This window comes from Cyrtonyx montezumae, unplaced genomic scaffold, assembly GCF_038088225.1.
Source record: "Cyrtonyx montezumae isolate F1298 unplaced genomic scaffold, pur_monq_1.0 scaffold_37, whole genome shotgun sequence".
NCBI lineage: Eukaryota > Metazoa > Chordata > Aves > Galliformes > Odontophoridae > Cyrtonyx > Cyrtonyx montezumae.
Window position 1 is genome coordinate 1,482,845 of NW_027072042.1, and position 18,347 is coordinate 1,501,191.

Here is an 18,347-nt window from a genome sequence, read left to right on the forward strand (position 1 = left end):
TACAGTGAAAAATCATTGTTCGGTAAACCAATCTGAGTTAAAAGTGGTCTGATCCTATGTGAAAGCAGCCTTCAGCCCCTCCCCCCCAGACATCTACATCTTCCTGCAGAGAGCATCTTAGCTCAAAATGCCCAAGGCTCCTGGAAAGAGCATTTTTATCTGATACAAAAAACACTCTTTATCACCTTCCCGAGGATGCATTTTTCAGTCTAAGCTGTCTTAAGGGTATCTCTCCAAATCCATATCCTTGCACACTCTGCAGGCTGAGAAGCAGCTGGTCCTGCAGCTCTGCCTCCTGGGTGGAATAGGTCAGAAACATTCCCTGCATTTCTGCAGACTCCAGGCTCTGCTTGGTGGGCTGGGACGTGCCAGGTGCTGGGCGAGTCCCCAGATGTCCCCCCCTTTGGCAAACCTGACTGTCTTTTTGGACCACGAGGCTCCCAGCAGCCCTGAGCCCTCTTTCCCCTCTGGTTCCCCTCGCCCCCATCCTCCCCACAACACCAGCACACCAAACAGTTCAGGAAATGCACTTTTTTATTGACTCTCACAGCTGCATCCTGCTCTGGGCGCTCAGTGGTATTTGTAGGCCAGGGCATGGGCCACCACGCTGACCAGCTTCTGCCAGACAGCCTGGCAGGTCGGGGTGAAGTCCTTGGTGAAGTGTGCGGCCAGCACGATGATGAGGATATTCCCCAGGAGCTGTGGGGAGAAGGGAAACCATGGGGTCAGCACGGCGTGGAGCACCCCCCACCCTGCACAGGGCCCAGGGAATGCAGCAAAACCCCACTGCTCTGAGGGGTTCAGAGATGCTCTTTCTGCAGGAAAAAGTCCTGTTGTTCACCACAGACACCGAGATCCACCTGCTCCATCCTTGCATTATCTCACACCTGCTTTCTCCAACCTCTACACTGCGTTTTCCAAAACTTTTCTGAGTTTTGTTTCTTTCTTTTTCCTGCTGTGAATCCCCATGCCTACTGGAACTGGGGCTCAAGTCAGTACCAAGTCTGCCTGCTGCATCCCCAAAGCAGGGACAGGAATGGAAGGCAACAGCCTCATCCAGCCCCCAGCCACAGCCCGCCCCAGCACCCTGCTCTCCTTTGCTCCCCTCCTGTTCCCCTCCTTCATCTGCTGGCCTTGTTCCACACTAAGACCTCTCTGTCTTTAATCTCAGCCTACTGATCCCTCCCCATCAGCACCCATCCCTTGGTGACCCCTGGGTCTCCATCCCACATTGGCTTTTCCCTTTCCTCCCATATCTGTCAGACTTGGAAGAAGAGTGGGTGAGGTTCTCCCACTCCTGAGGGAAGAGGATGCTGAGGAGAAGCTGCACATGGCCCTCATCCCCTTGACCCTTGGCCCCACCCAGCCTCCCTCCTTGCTTCCACTTTTCTCCAGCCTCCCGGAGCTCAGAGCATCTCCCTCTATGTGTCTCCAGATCTGTCACATCCTGGAGCCCCTTCCTTCAAATTATCATCTGCACAGCCCTCCCTGTCCCTCTTACAGACACACTTTCCACCCAATCCAGCCCCTTTCTCTTCGATACCTACAATACCTGCTACTTCATTTCCCCCAGAACCCTCCAGGCAATGAGCTGCTCCACAGGATGGAGGGACAGACAGACAACCCCAGTGCAGCTCACCCTGAAGTTCTCGGGGTCCACGTGCAGCTTCTCACAGTGCAGCTCTGACAGCTTGGCGTAGGTGTTCTTGATGTTGTCCAGGTTCTTCACGGCTTCCCCAAAGGAGCTCAGCACTTTCTTGCCATGAGCACGGACCTTGGGGTTACCAATGATGGCAGTGGGGCTGGAGAGGTTCCCAAAGTTATCAAAGAACCTCTGGGTCCAGGGGTAGACGATGAGCAGCCTGCAGAGAGACAGAGGACACAAGCACACACCATCAGCGCTCCCTCCTAAAACGGTTTCAGAATCCAGGGTGCAGCTGAGGCAGTGCCCAGGAGCACACCTACCTGGCCAGGGCTTCGGCACCGCATTCCTCCACGTTGACTTTGCCCCAGACGCTGGTGATGAGCTGCTTCTCCTCGGCGGACCAGTGCACCATGGTGGCGATGGGGTTGGCGTGCGGCTGCAGGAGCACTCGGAGCTTGGAGCTGAGCTGCAGAGCCCGGGGGCTTTTATCCACTGCTGACAGCTCCTCCCCACCCCACGCTGTGGGGTCATTGGCTGGGATGGGTGGGGGTCCACGTTGGGGGGTTCTGTCCATGGGGTGGTCAGTGTGCACAAGGCGTGGTCTTCCATGAAAAGCCAGTGACCAGCTTAACAGGCAGCTCCGGACACAGCAGCCCTTATCTCACCGCCCTCACTGCAGCCCTGCTCATAGCCCCCCTACAGAAGGCACCAAACCCTGCTCTGTGTGATGCCTCCGAATGGCCTCACACCTGCAGTGCACAAATGGTGGCACCTCTGCAGCATTTACTCCCTAAAACTGGGGGTGTTTCTCAGACAGGTGGCTCTTCCCTGGCCCTTGTGCCCAGCAGTAGTGTCCGGAGATGCTGCAGCTATGCAAGTCTGGATCATAGAATCCTAGCACCATAGAATTACTGAAGGGACCTTTAAAAGCCACCTGGTAGAGCTCTCCCACAGTGAACAGGGACAGCCACGGCTCGAGCAGGTGCTCGGAGTGCCCTCCAGACTGAGCTTGGCTGTCTCCAGGGACAGGGTATCAACCACTTCTCTGGACATCCTGTCCCAGTGCTTCACCCTCATTGTAAACAACTTCTTCCTTATAATCGGTCTAAATCTCCACTGTGCTCTCTCTTCTGGAAAGTAAAAGTCCCTGCATAAAGATGGCAGGACCAGCCACTCTACAACCAGGTCAGCCACGTCCTGGCTCAGAGCCTGACCGAAGGCTCCTGCTTGGCTCTGCCTCTCACTCTCCCTTTAAATTGGGTTTTTGCTTTCCCTGGACCAGAGAGCACAGGCAAAAAAGTGCCCCTGTGCATGGGCACACAAAGACAGGATGTGGGAGGCATGCAGAACCCTGCATGGCTCTGGGGTTTGGCTCTTTCCAGAGGCTTCATCCAATGGGAAGGTGGTTAGTGGGCACGGTGGTGATGGTTGCACTTGGTCTTAGCGGTCTTTTCCAAGCTCAACGATTCTATTGCAGGGTAGCTGAGCTAGATGACCTCTAAGGGTCCCTTCCAACTCCAGGGACTCTATGACTCTAGTACTGGGCATGACGGTGACGGATTGATGATCCTGGAGGCCTTTTCCAGCCTTTAGGATTCTATGGTTCTGTGCTTCCATGATCCAGACCTCTGAGCTGCACCAGTTACAGATCAATACTGGTCCACAGACCTCCACAGAGTGACTCTGAGCAGCGGCACAAACAGGGCACTCCGAGCACCTGATCCGGTTGTGGGTGTCCTCGTTCAGTGCAGAGGAATTGGACTGGAAGGTCCTGAAAGGCCCCGTCCACCTGAAACCATTCTACGATTCATGGACATCCCAACGTGATCCAGTTGGGATCGCTGATGGATGCAGCCACGATACAGGTTCTTGCTGCAGCGCCTTAGGAGAAATGCTTTGGGTTATCTATTTATTTATTTGTGTATTTATTTATTTGAAGTCCTGTGCAAGGCCCTCGGGCCCCTTCCAGCAGCGAGGCGGACACCGGAGGGCTCCGATAACTCCATGCAGGGCACGGGCTGCTCAGTGCAGATAAGTGTATCACTCAGGTGGCCACAGCAAGCTGCGGCTCTCTAAAGAGAGCTAAAGGACCCAAAGAGCAGACAGAGCTGCATGCCCGTGGCTCCTGAGGAGATCTGAAGGCTACAGAAGTCCTTCAGTTTTCACTCAGACTCAGAATGAAATCCATTACGTGCAACCCGCAATCACACGCAGATATTCTCATCATGTGTCAGCCAGCACAGCACTGAGCAGAGAGCTGGCCAGGACAGCTGCACACACAGCTGGGGGACAATGAGCAGCCTGGTGTGCCCCTCTCATTTACTGCTTGGTTATTACTTGTCTTCCTGCAGTCTGCTTTGCCTGGCAGACCCACGCTGAGGATAAAATCCAAGCTACATCTGGGTTTATTATTAGCAATGCATTTGCCTCATCTGTGATGGGAGTCTCATTTTCAGCTCACTGAAGCTGAACTCTCAATAAAAAAAGATAATGATGTTTTTCTTCTGCATGTGAGCTTGGGGAGGGGTGGCAGAGTGCAAAGCTGGGACAAGGAGGAACATCAGATGCAGCGCTCAGAGGAGAGCACTGCAGTATTACTCTTAATGAGGATCTGTGGTCAATAAATGCTGATTTTCTGTACTCTGTGGAAAAGTGGGCAGAGAGGAAAGAAACCTCAGGTCCCCGTCCCACACCGTGACCCACTCAGATCTGCTCTCATGGGTGCACTGTGGAGCAGGACCACATCTCCATGAGGTGGATAACTGTGGTCCTGAGAGCCATGGGCGGGAGGAATCGGAGGAAAGGGGCAGAGGTGCTCTTCGCTGTACCAAGACAAGCTCACTTGGTGCAGAGCTGACCTTCCCTTACCATGACGCTGATGCAAAGCCAAAAACTGCTCCAGGGGCAACAGCAGCGTTCAGGCTGCTGCCCAGACGAACCCCAAAATGGGAACCAGAGCAGTCTTACAGAACAGCCACAGACCAAAGGGACAAGCAGAGCTTCTGCTCCAGGCCCTCTCAGGACGAACTTAATGACAAATTTAGGAAAATGAGAGTAGCAACCAGCTGTCCTGAGTCACCATAACTTACACATTTGCCATGCCTGAACACAAACACCGAGGATTTCTGAGGATGCCATTTCCTTAGGAGGGAAGAGGAGGCAGAAAAGACTCAGAAGAGGTACAGGTATGGCACAGGGCAGTCAGAGCAGATCTCAGCCGTACAGCGGGGAGGCAGAGAGCTCCACGATACTGCTGCAAGGAGCGTCATCTAACAGGGCCCTGCCTCATCACCCTCAGCACTCTGCCTTCAGCTTAAACACAGCTCAAATGGCTTCTGTGCAATGAACTAAGGAGGAATAGAGCTGTGGCTTCCATGAGCTCTGCTCTGCTCCCACAGCGTCTGGTGGTACCCAGCGTTGGGTCTGTGAAGGACAGAGGCCTGGATGCTGCTGCAGGCACCTCAGCGCGGCAGAGGTCAGGAACACAACATTTCTGCATTGCAGATGGTTAATAAACTTCTGACTGCATCAGTGAAAAAAAAACAAACAACCCACAGCAAAGCACCGGTTCTGGCTTTCCATCTCCTGTTGATGTAAGGAGTGCAGTGAAATTCATCAGGGCTCAGGGGCCCACTCCTAGCCTGGATGTCTCATCCTGGGATCCAGGCTTAATGCTTCATGCATGTTAGCCCTGACTCCAAGGGGCAGAGAGCAGTCTGAAACGTTGGCCTCAGGGTGCTGTTTGGGGCTGTTCACAACAGAAATGCAGAGGACCTCTGGGCACTGCAGCACAGAGCCCTATTCACATACCCCTCTGCCCATATCCCATAAGGGAACTCTCCAGGCTCTGTTCAGAGCTGAGCGAGGGGAGGGGATGTGAGGCACGAGGTGTGGTGTGAGAGCCAGGATATTCAGAGAGAAGTGAACGATTTAATTACACAGCTGCTGGGTTGTCCCTCAGCACAAGAACTTGGGCAGAAGCAATGCAGAAATGGACCAATGCAGCTCTGCACTGATGAGGAGCTGTCCCGAGGCAGTGTCGTTTGGGGTAAGGTTTTTCCTGCCTCTAACCAGGCTGCTGGTTTGCCCTCACTGCTGCTCCTCGCCAGGGATCCTTGCCAGGGTGTCAATCTAATCCGCACAGGGATGCAGACCCCTGGCCAAGACTTCCAGCCCCTGTTCTCCCACCAGAGCCCCTTCCTTGGAGCAAACCGAGCCCCAGGAACAGTGGGGTGGGATGTATTGCTGCACATTGCAAGGGGCAGCACAGCACTCCCCGGGGGGCAGAGGGATGGGGTCAGGGCTCATCACAGCACCTCTGTCCTGGAGCAGGCTCAGCCCTTCCTGCCGTGCCTGGAGCAGCACCCCACAGCACAACACCCCCTATCAGCTGCCATGCAGCCCGCTGCCCACTGCCCCCCTATCACCCCCCGCAGCCCCACGCCCTGCAAGCCCCACACCAGATAGTTCCTCACCACCCTGGCTGCAGCCCGAGATAAATCCAGCACCAGGCTGCGCCCACCACACCACCACCTGCTTTTTCCCCTTGGGTTTAGCAAAAGTGGGCTGGGGTCCGGCCTGCTGCTGCTGGCACTCATGGGCATGCCCGCCCTCAGCAGCTGCTGGTTGCTTCCCAGGACCACACTGCTGTGCAGCTGTGTTATCTATGGGAAAACTGAGTTTTCATCTTATTGCTTTCCTTAGGGAGAGGAGGGAGGTGGAGCAGCAGAGCATTTCAGGGTCTTCTTAAACACTGACACGGGTGCCAAGTGAACACAGCACAGCTGATGGGGCAGGAAGGAGCTGAGCTAGCCCCCTCTGCTCCTTCAGCAGTGTGGGGCTCCTGAAGGTGACCCCAGGGGCTCTGTGCAGGAGGTAAGCATGGGAGGAGGGAGGGGGAAGAATCAGACCCACGGAGAAGGGCTCTTCTGGGACCATTCTGCTGAAACAGATGATCACAATGCCACAGACTGAGGCAGTGCTGTGAGTTAGAGTGCTCTGAGCAGGAGAGCAGCAGTGCAAAAATGCCTTCAAGCATTACGAGGTGCTGTGTCCTACACATTACGTTGTGTCCTGAATGCCACCCTGTTTCCTGCAAATGACACTGAGTCCAACAGGTGATGTTCTGTCCTATATGTGACACTGAATCCCATATGTCACAATGTGACCTACACGTGGCACTGTGGACTGCATGTGACAGTCGTGTCCTACAGGTAACACTGCGTCCCACAGGTGCCACTGTGTCTTATAGGTCACACTGCGTCCTGTATGCCACACTGTGCCCTACGATGATTTGTGCCCATTCAGATGGGAATTCCCTCTGGGGAGTTGTATGGGTGCAGGGCCCAAACTCACAGCTGTCAGCTCAGGAGAGCAGAAAGTGGCTGCAAGACCACTGCCCAGGGCTGGACACTGTGTTCCCCAGCTCCAGGCAAGAAGGGAGCTGGGGAGGACCCCCACCCCCAAACGCCCAGCACTCAATGGGAACTGCGAGAGCTGTGTCCCAGACAGTGCAGCCCCAGGCACTGGCCATGAAAGGTTCCTGTGGGGCCAGGAAGGTGCATTGCTGTGCTCAGAGCAGGGTCTTCCTCCTCCTCCTGCAGCATGGGACCAGCTGGGTGAGGAATGCACTTTCTGTACAGGTTATGTTCCCCTGATGCCACTGAAGCAGTGAATGCTGGCAGTGGACCAGGGATGGACCCGAAGTCGGTCACAAATTTTTCTCAGCTCACAGAATCATAGAACCATTGAGGTCAGAAAAGACCTTCAGGATCACCAAGCCCGACCTGACCTGCCAGGTCCCACCACTAAACCCTTATGCCACGTCCACACATCTTTTAAATACCCCCAGGGATGGGGACTCCACCACTGCCATGGGCATTCCTCTCTTGACCACCCCCTCCACGAAGGAATTCTTTTCCATGGCCCATCTAAACCTTCCCTGGCACAGCCTGGGACCACTGCCCAACACGACACCACTGCACAGCACGACACCTTTCACCCCACACAGCACCGTGGGGCTGAGCTGACCCGAGGACAGGGAACACCCACAAATGGTGGCTCCCCCACCTCGAGGACCGCAGTGCTGCCCCGCAGCAGGGCACTCGGCTGGGCTCTCGAGTCCTCTTTCTGCAGGAGGATGCTTTCATCTTTGGTGCAAGGAGCTCCGTGCTGAGTCACGGTTGTGCGTGGTTGCCATGGGGTGATAACAGCTGGGGCAGAGCACGGCTGGGCAGTGATAAGGCCCTTGGCTCAATTTTTGTGCTGCGTCAGAATTCTGAGGCAGCAGAAAATATTTCTGCTGAGGCAGTGCAGCAGCAGACTGAAAAAACACGTAGTGCTTTGCTTTTATGTATTTGCAGTTTCCAGCAGGGCTGGGAGAGGGCATGGCCCCTGGTTACTCAGCAAGGGTCGGACACGTGTCCTGTCCTCCATCCCAGGGCACTCACCAGTGACCATATCCCAGAGTGACAGTGGGACATGTCCTGACAGCCAACCCCTCTTCTCCAGGGAGGTGGGGGAGTCACTGGGGATGGAAACGTTTAAGAACAGTGGCACTGAGGGACGTGGTCAGTAGGTGTGATGGGGTGGGTTGGGATTGGAGCTGGGGATCTCGGAGGGCTTTTCTAACCTCCATGACTCAATGATTCTATGACCCTGTGTGCTGGGGAGAGGACTGAAACGTGGCAGCTGCTTTTGGAATCTCTCCTATTTCTGTTGCACAAAACTTTGCTTCCCTGCACACAGGAAAGCTCCCAGGAGCTCAGGGAGCCCCCTGCTTCCCCATGCTGGCAGAGCTCCTGATCCATCATCAGATCAGCTAGGGGCTGGTGTTCAGCTGTGGGGAAACTGAGGCAGGGCAATCACTCACCCCAAGGGTCTCAGAATGCTCCAGGCAGGGCAAGGTCCCCAGCAGGAAAGGGATCCCAGAGTGGCTGACTGCTGCCAAACCACACTCATCTCCAACAGGAGCCATACAGCAAGATGCACTCCTCTTTAGAGGACTTCCAGTAGTGCTCAGGCTGCAAGTGGTCCCAGACCCGCTCCATCCCAGCGTGGTGCAAATGAAAGCAAACACTCTTCTCCAGGAAAGGAAACTGAGGCACAGGTTTAAGGAAGAGGGAGGGGGAAGAAAAGGAAAACAGAAAGAGGGAGGCCAGGCTGGCCCTAACCCTAACCCTGACTGTAACTCTTGCTCCCTGCAGGCACCCATGGGTGCCACGTGAGTCACGCCATCATTCCGAGGGGAAGCTGCTCACATGCACATGTCCACAGCAGCACCTACTCACACCTCTTTTCAGTGGATATCAGCCGTGGGCACAAGCACTCGGGTGCTTTCCTATTGGAAAATAGGAAAATCATTCCATCATTTCCAGTTCACTTCTACCCACGGTCAATTTCCAGAGGGCGCTTTGTCAATAATCACTTTCAGCTCAGGAAGACCTTTCCCTCCGTGGGTTTGTACACAGCACGTTGTTTCACTGGTTTAAAAGAATCAAGATCTCCTCATCTCTGCTCCTAAGCTGCACTATTTCAGTGCCCGACCCAATATCAGTCCTTTCCTCTCACTGCCTGCTTTCTGTGTTGGTGTGTGCACGCAGGGAGGTGAGCACACTCATCCTGGCAGGCTCTACTGTGTCACAGTGCTGCAGGTGATGGTGATGCCTCCGACTGAAGCACTTCAGGACAAAGGATTTCAGGGCTCCTTGTGTTTCTCACTGTCTGTTTGTGGTTTGTGACCCTCAGCCATTCAAGGAGGGGATGGAGCATCCCTGTCTCACCCCACCTGGGACCAACAGCAGTCAGACCAGGGTGCTGATATCCCTCCCGGGCGTCTTTGCACCATGGAAAACCACTCAGATGTCATCTCCTCTTTGCACCTCCTGCTGCTGCTGGGGAACTGCATGGTCCTTGTTGGCACTAAGGCAGAGCAGAGCCTGCACTCACCCATGTACCTACTCCTCCTGGGGTGGTCCACATCTGCTTTCCCAACCACACTGAGGGTGCTGTGGCTGGAGCCGGAGAGATGAGCACAGCTGCCCATGGAGGTGGGAGGGTCACCATCCCTGGAGGTGTTACACAGCCATGGGGATGTGGCACAGAGGACACGGTCAGTGGGCATGGTGGATGGGTTGGGGTTGGGATCGGGGTCCTGGAGGGCTTTTCCAGCCTTCATTTTCCAGCTAAATTCCTCCAGAGCAGCCAGCTCTTCCATCCCTGCTGCATGCAGACACCATCAAACATGCAGGCTTGGACACGAGGATCAGCAGCATCTGTGGCCTTTTTGTGCTCCTCTCCACGCTGGATTTGGACTATCTCCTTGTCCTTTTCTCCTATCTTCTGATATTTAAGACTGATCTGAGCACTGTGACATGGAGAGAGCATCTCAGAGCCCTCAGCACCTCTCCCATGTCCGTGCTGTCCTGCTCTTCCTTATCCCCAAGATCTGCTTCTCCATGCTGCACTGGTTTGGCAAACATGTCACCCCAGGCCAACACTTTCACGGCCAACTCAGTTTCCCCACTTCACCCATCCTGACCCCATTGTTTGCAGTGTGGAAACCAAAGTGATCTGAAGACAGGTACTGAGGCCCTCTGCCAACGGAGGGTCTGCAAGCCCAGGGCTGCCACTTAAAGCCAACAGGAAGGTCACTGCCAATGCCTCCTGCCAGGTTCAACCCCAGGAACAGCAGTCAGGAGAGGGGAACGTGCCCAGCACTTCTGCCAGCGCAGGGATATGTGGAAAGTAAAATGTATGCAGAAGGGAAAGATGAAGTGCTGACCAAGTGTCAGCAAGTGGTGGCCAGTGCACCCCTGGGGTTAAACACACACAGATCTCCCACACATTAAGAAAAATCGCTGCCTTCTCTTTAAAAGCTGCGGGCTTCCCTCACTTGTTTTGTTTTATTTCGTTTTATTGTGCCTGGAGCGATTTCCCCGGGTCAGACTGCAGCGTCAGGTTTCTGGAAATGACCACGACTCCCTGATTACGCTGCACTAATTAGCATGCCGGGGGCTCCACAGCTCCATCCTCACGGTGAGGAATTTCCTCCTAACCCCGAACCTAAACATGTCGTTCAGCTTAAAGCCTTTTCCCCCTGTACACCCCCTCCCCTCCAAAAGATTTCTGCAGGCTCAAACAGCAGCGGGATGCGTTCAGAAGAAAGTGATCCCTTACCGCCTTCCCCGTGCCCGGGCTGCTCCGCACGCTGCGGGCTCCGGGCTGGGGGGTTTGCGGGGGGTTTGCGGGGGGGTTTGCGGGGGTATTGCGGGGGGGGTCGGGCGAGGGAAGGGGGGTGGGAGGGGGGGACACTGCGGCGCGGTGCGGAGCCCCGGGCGGCTCTCTGCTGCCCCCTGGCGGTGGCGAGGGGCAGGTACAGCCCCGGGGGGTGCGGGTCCACGGGTGCCCCGCGCCAGAGATGCCCCGTGGGCTCTGCGTCCCCTGCCAGGACCTTCCCAGAAAGGCCGCTCCTTCTTTTCTTCCTCCTTTCCGCATTTTTCCGAGGCTCTAAGCGAGGTCTCCGTGTGAGGGTGCTCGGCCGGGTGGTGTCCTGGAGGTGTTTTGCAGAGGAGGGGCTGTGGGTTGAAGGATGCCGGGCACGGAGCCGTGTCCCAGCCCACGAGCGCATCCGTGGGTTTGAGGCTGTGTGTGCCTGCGTGTTTTGGGCTGAAAAGCCAACAGCTGCGGAACCTGAAGCATGAGCCCACTTCTGAGGCCTGAGCTGGAGGGACAGGGAACTCCTGAAATCACAGAATTGTAGGGATTGGAAGGGATCTCCAGACATCATCGAGCCCAACCCCCAGTGCTGGGCAGTGCCACAAGCCCTGCTCCCTGCGGACGCTTACACAAGCCAAGGATGTTTCAGCTTCTCACACTGCCCTGCCAGCACGAGGCTGGGGGGCAAGAGCCTCCCCCCAACCCCCAGCATGGAGCTCAGCACACACCAGGGTAGGTGTGGGACAGGTAATGCCAGTTTAACCAAACAAAAACTGATTTTCAGGCATCAGAATAACTGTTAGGCATACATCTCAGGGGGGTGAAAGAGACACGAGGTCCTTGTTTAATTAACCACATGTGTTCCTGTATTAGATTCCCCCAGAGCCAGGGGCTGAGTGCTGCAGTGCCTGTGCTGGGGCTGGATGTGCACATGCCAACAGCTGACAACAATGAATTCTTGCAAATATCCAATTTTGGGGAGCTTGAAAATCTAATTTTGAAACGTTCATTCCCATGATGTCAGACCACAATTTTTCCAACTCAAAGAAAGGGAAAAGAAAATACGTAAGTTAAGAGAATCTATCGGGTTTCATTTCAGCCACTAAATCTAGATTTACTGCTTAATTTAAGACACCCAGGTTTGTAACTCTTATTACTTTCCATTCCCCCACAGCCCCTCTCTCCTCACCCACCTGTTTCCCATCCCCGCTCTCTGTTAATATTGCATTTCCTTTTTATGTCCCCAAAGAGGGCCCTCGCAGAGTGCTGAGTGCTCAGGCCAGGAACTGCAGCCTGATGCAGAGCAGACACATTCGCTGCATTAATCACCTCGGGGGCAGAGGGAGGCAGTGAGCACAGCTCTGTAGGTTTGGCTGGAAGATGTCAGCGCCGCTCATGTGTGTGTGCCCACACCATCCCGTCCCACCCTGCTCCCCCTGTCCCTGTGCCCCAGAGCCATTGTCCCGAGCTGAAATCCCCAGGTATGCCACACAGAAGGAGTTCCAGCCCAAATCTCCTCACTCTGGCCGTGCTTTTCATCACGGTTTTCATCTAGCAGCACGCAGATGAGAAATGTTGCTGCCTCCCCACCCCGTGTCCCTCCGTGGGCGATGCCCTCTGCACGGTCACAGAGTGGGTGGGTTGCGTGCTGCTGGGCACACTGCTGCTGCTGAGGGACCTGCTTTGAGCCAGAAGGTAGAACCCCCCCCCCCATCACACAGCAGATTTAGGCTCTGAGGCCAACCCCTTGCAGGGGAGGTGGGAGCACAGTGCCAGGGCAGCACCCAGGAGAAAAACTGCAGCAGCACCTGGTGTGCACGGAGAGGACTCTGTATGGAGAGGAACGTGCACACATCGGCCCTACACATCTGGCTGCTGGAGGGTCCGGGCTGGGAGGGTGCACAGCTGAGGCCACGCAGAGGATGCGGTGCAGCACAGGACGCGTTGCACTGGGGCATTGCCGCCCTCTGGGCTCTGTAAATACTGCTCCGTGGGGCAGCCCTTGGGCACCGACTTGAGCAAACGTCGCGGATGCTGAGCAGTGCCTTGCTCTGCCTCAGACCTTTCCTTCTGAAGTTTGCTTTCATGCCCAGCTGCGGCTCTGCCTCCCAGCACGCAGCTGCTCCCTGAGATCACGCACTCGTGGAGCTCCACTTCCACGCTGCTTTGTTCTGCTCTGGCTCTTGGATCAGCCATCAGCAAACACCGTGCTGCCCCGGGCACTGTGCCGTGCAGGGACCACTGGCTGCCATCGTGCAAAGAGTGGAATGAGAGAGAGGTGAGGGAGGAGCAGAAAAAAGCAGCGGGCTGCATGAAATCAGCATCAGTCCGTCGGACCTGTCCCCTGCCTCATGTCTTCTGGGTGCGACAGAGCAAAAACACAATAAATAATGGCAATGAGAGCCTGGGGGTGTGGGTTCCTGGGTGCTCGGCCAAGCCTGGCACTGACTTCTGACTGCCAGCAAATCCCTCTGCTGGATTTCAGCACCTGGTCTATGAGACACACTTTTTAATTTAATTTATCGCTTGATTTGGAGTCAGTACCCGAAGAACGCTCCTCCAGTGCGTGAGGGGAATAATATTTTCAAACAGCATCAGGATCTGGAGAAACAAACTGCTCCAGCAAACCCCAGGTGTGTTTTCACACTTGGAGAGCTGCACTTCCCACCCTCCCTGCTCCTGCTCACAGGGCAGGGAGCCCAGACACCACCCCAGCACGGCAGCTGCCAACCACAGCATGCAGCCTGCCTCCTCCCTGCTGCTGGGCATGGCAGCCAGGAGCTGCATGCCAGGTGCTCCATCCTCTTCTGCCTCTGTGGCACTCCTCAGCATCCTTCTGTATTCCATCATTATGGAGAGAAGCCAATGTGCTTCTTCCTGGCCATGCTGGTGGTGTCTGATCTCACGTCGTCCTCCTCCACGCTGCCCAAAGCCCTGAGCATATTCCAGTCCCTTTCCAAGGAGATGCTTTTCCATGTCTGCCTCACTCAGATGTCCTTCTCACACATACAGAGTCACCATTCTGCTTGCTGTTGTGTTGCACCTCTACACCGACATCTGCAACGCCCTGCCGTACACCACTGTGTTCATACATGGGGTGAGAGCCAAGATTGGGCTGGCTGCCCTATCCCAGAGCCCTTGTGTGAGGTTCCCAACCATATTCCTCCTCCAGAGCCCTGTTCTGTAGGCACAGTGTTGTGCCACACACCTACTGTGAGCACATCGCCTGCCTGCCCTGAGCTGACATCTCCAGGGGAGGGACACGATGCTCATCGTGGTGTCCTACAGCCTCATCCTCAGGGCCATCTTCAGGCTCTCCTCCAAGGCAGCCCGGGTCAAGGCAGTTGGCACCTGCAGCTCTGAAAAAAGTGCGTATTAACATTCTACACACCAGCACTTTTCTCATTTTCACACTTTTCTCATTTTTCGCTCTTCCCTTCGGCCACAGCATCCCCCACCGCGTCCGCCCCCCATTGGCCAACCTCTGTGTTCTCCTTCTGCCCATGTTCAACTCCATCATCTACACAGTGGAAAACAAGCTACTCAGGGAAAGGGCGTGCCAAGTGCTCTCCAGGAGTGGGCAGTGACAGTGGCAGGGATGCTCTTCCTCTGAAAGGAAATCACAGAGAAATTATCTGCGCCAGAGAAACAAAGTGTACGTGTGCGTAATAACACAGCTTCCTCCTTTTTTAGACCCGCCTCAGCGTCTTTACTGGACACATTTCCTGATAGATCCTTCCTCATTCCTACAAAAGGAAAAAATAGTGGGAAACCACATAGCAGAATTATGTCTGGAGCATCCCAGTGCTGTCCCATGGACATCAGAGCTTTATCAGTGGCTTTGGGTGCCTCAAGACCAGCAAAAGCAGCTGAGCTGAGGTGTGTTGGAAGGGCAAGAGGGGAAGCCCACCCTGGGATCACCGAGCAGCCCAGGGCAGCCCAGCCTGCCCAGAGACTTTTCTGATGTTCTGCTGGAGCCAGGACCCACTTTGCTCACAGAATCATAGGTTGGAAATGACCTACAAGATCATCCAGTCCAACCGTCCACCTAGCACCAACAGTTCTCACCAAACCAGGTCCCTCAACACAACATCTCAACGTTCCTTGAACACCACCAGGGCTGGTGGCTCCACCACCTCCCTGCACAGCCCATTCCAGCATTGACCACTCATCTGGAGAAGGATTTCCTAACATCTAGTCTGAACTTCCCCTGGCATAACTGGAGGCCATTCCCTTTTGTCCTATCACAGTTACACGAGAGAAGAGGCGGACCCCCAGCTCACTACAACCCCCCTTCAGGTCGTTACAGAGAGCAATGAGGTCTCCCCTGAGCCTCCTCTTCCCCACACTGAACAATCCCAGCCCCCCAGCCGTTCCTCATAGCCCTGTGCTCCAGACCCCTCACAGTTCATTGCCCTTCCCTGCACATACCCACAGCTCCCCAGTCACCACCAGCGTAGTCATGGAAAGTCCCATGCTCTTAGTGCAGGCAGGATTTGTCTTTAAGCCATGGCTGGGGGGCGACCAGGGCTTGGAATCAGGATGCTGAAACCCCCTGAAATTCAGAGACCTGTGAGGGTCAGCCAGAGCCCTGCATGCGTTCATCCACCCCTGCCCCGGGATCCAGCAAGCCAAATGAGAAGTCCCTCTGCACAACCAGAGCCTGAGCAATTCCTCCTTCCCCTGAAAGCATGCCATTAGGAAGCCACTAATCTTCAAGGACTGGTCTTGACCACGTGTTTCTTGTCCTTACTGCCATCTCTAGCAGCACATGATTAATTAATGGCTTAATTGCAGAATCGTAGAATGGTTTGGGTTGGAAAGGACCTTTAAGATCATCTCATTCCAACCCCGTGCTATAGGCAGAGACACCTCCAGCACTCCAGGTTGCTCACAGCCCCAGCTAGCCTGGCTTTGGTTGGATGGCACTTTGAGCAACCTGGTCCAGAGGGAGGTGCCCCTGCACTCATACAGCGTGAACTGCCAAGGAAGAGCCGGGCTCGTGATGATCCACTCAGGGAATCCCACCTCGAGGAGCTCGTGGGGCAGCTCTGCAGACCCACACCTGGCTTGTTCAGGACGGTGCATCTCCTGAGTGCCTGCATTCACTGTCACTGTCTCATGATTAATTTTTTACCACTGAGAATAACTGTTCTTATTGATGACTCCTTTCAAGTCTTTGTGATGGCTGTGTTCCCTAATTAGCTGATACAAATTGCTGATGTTCACAGCATAACATTCACGGATATATCCAGTACTTTGTTGGTAACGTTTTAAAATGTATTGAAGCATTTGCTTCTTTTTATTCAACCAGAGAAAGCAGACAGAGCATAATTCTCCATTAGACATCATTTTAAGGGGCAAATCAATAGAAGAAATTGCATTTGGTTAAAATGTTTATGCAGTTATATCACTGAGCGTCGCACGCATTTATTCTAATTAATAGTATCTCATGTGCAATGCAAGAAGCCACGTCTGACCTTAACGATGGCTCTCATTTCAGCTGACCTCCTGTTGCCCAGGTCCCAGCAGGTTATTCCAGTTGGCACCAGGTGATGACTTTGCCCTTAAACATTTGGTCTCATCGTCCTTCTGAGCTGTGTGGCTCTGCTGCTGCCTGCAGTGCTCTCCCCCTGCGATCACAGCCCCGGCAAGAGACGGTGGAGTCACTTCTGCAGCTTTCCAGTGGGCCAAGTAGAAATCTATGTGGTTTGCACATCTTATTCAGTGGGGCTCATCGTGGTGGGACCGGCAAGACGGTGTTGGCCATACGGATGTGAGCAGTGGGAGATCCAACTCATGACAGACTGGGATGTCAGAATCTAAGGCAGTGTAAGTATGGGAGACACGGATGTTCAAGGCTTTGTGAACTTGGTAGCACGGAACATTTGGAGATGGAGAAGGGGTGGAAGGAACGCATTTATCTGAGGTATGCGCCAAGGGGATGTATCCCAGGCTCTGGCCCTACAGCCTGGGGCTGCACTGGGCTGGCTCCCTGCAGGATGGACCCAGTGCCTAGATGTGATCCCACCAGTGCCACACTGAGGGACCACAGCAGCTGCAGCACAGCACCAGCCCAGTGCCATCGTGACACTGGTGGTGTCACGTCAGGTCTGGTGGTGGAACGTCACCTGGAGCCCACAGGGAGCCCAGGGGCTGCTCCCCCTGCCTGAGACACAGCCTTCATCTAAAATAAAAGCACCAATTAAAATGTAATTTAAAACAAAGCTGTGGGATGAATCTGGTCAGACCTAAGGCAACAGCACACTGTGTCCCAGAGCACTGTTTTTATTTGCACTAATTGTCATTATAATAATGACTGTTGTGGCTCAGCTGTATATTTGAGCTCTGTGCAATCTACGTTCTGAGCAACGCTGTGTTTCACGATCCGTGAGTCATTCTGATTGCAGCAAGGCTTTCAGCCCACAACCATCCTAATTTATGATCCTATCTCAGCTGTCCCAAGGAGCTCTGACGCCTACTGGCAGCATCCTTCCAGGAGCTGGGGTCAGCATAAGGCGCAGACAGGGATGGAAATCCCTCCCTCGGGTCGGCTGGGAATCCCCCATTTTTCACACAGTAAAGCACTGCGTATTGGAATTTTTTGTTGCTTAGAATATCTGGAAAAACAACAAAATAATCCCCGACAGGTTTGATTGCCCCACTGCCCATCAGCTTTCAGTCCTCGTGTTGGAACGACAAGATTCACCCTTCCCAAAAACAGACGTGGGGCAGCGTTGGTGCAGCACCCAGCACTGCAGGCAGCACTCCCAAAATGCAGCTCCTGCATTTTTCACCACATCCTGCCGTATTTTCTTTACCACCCAGGCTGACATCAGGTCCAGGATGCTCATCTGAACTCTCCTTTCATCTGTCTTTCCAGCAGCACAAGAAACAGCCTTTGAAAACCCCCAGTAGTGGCCCAAGCTCAGCAGTACTCTCTGACTCATTTATAAAAGCCCCATTTAATACATGTGCCAGCTCATCTCAGACACTGAGGCAGATGGACAGACGGTATTTTGCCCGGGGTATAAACCCCACTCCCCTCCCACAGCCGATGAAGGCTCTGATTGATCTGACCTGTACTTGGCAAGTTCGTTCAAGTTTCTGTTTTTCATCTTCGTTCACTGAAACCATTTGTTTGTGTACACATTTCTGAGGGATTCGGGTTAAAATTTACCCTCGAGTTTAAACTCAAGAATATGAACATCCCGGGGAGACCCTGAGCACACACTGCTGGAAGTGGTCTGAGGGAGCACGTGACAATCCACCCCGTGAAGATGAACAGCACAGAGCCCAGTCCTCTGTCCCAGGCTCCAAACAGTGACTCCACCAGTACAACCAGCACCACCAGTACAACCAGTGCCACCGCCAGCACATTCTGGGCAGGGTGGCCCAGGCAGAACTGTGCCATAAAATCATAAGGTTGGAAAAGTTCTCCAAGGTCTGCCAGTCCAACCCAGCCCTCCCCACCGTGCCCCTCTGT

At 54.4% G+C, this 18,347-nt stretch overlaps 2 protein-coding genes across 2 annotated transcripts; one reads left to right on the plus strand and one right to left on the minus strand.

The window, feature by feature from the left end:
• Window positions 1–516: 516 nt before the first annotated feature.
• On the minus strand, window positions 517–2,266 carry LOC136054506 (hemoglobin subunit rho). Its single transcript, XM_065745803.1, has 3 exons — window positions 1,966–2,266; window positions 1,640–1,862; window positions 517–699 (listed from the first exon to the last, which is right to left on the minus strand). Exons 1-3 carry the CDS (start codon window positions 2,217–2,219, stop codon window positions 571–573), a joined length of 606 nt encoding a protein of 201 aa, XP_065601875.1. The 5' UTR covers window positions 2,220–2,266; the 3' UTR covers window positions 517–570.
• A 7,223-nt stretch (window positions 2,267–9,489) lies between these two features.
• On the plus strand, window positions 9,490–14,448 carry LOC136054455 (olfactory receptor 52B2-like). Its single transcript, XM_065745724.1, is given in 6 exon segments — window positions 9,490–9,601; window positions 13,734–13,869; window positions 13,871–14,029; window positions 14,031–14,110; window positions 14,113–14,222; window positions 14,224–14,448. Coding segments are annotated over 6 exon segments (822 nt in total).
• The last annotated feature ends 3,899 nt before the right edge of the window (window positions 14,449–18,347 follow it).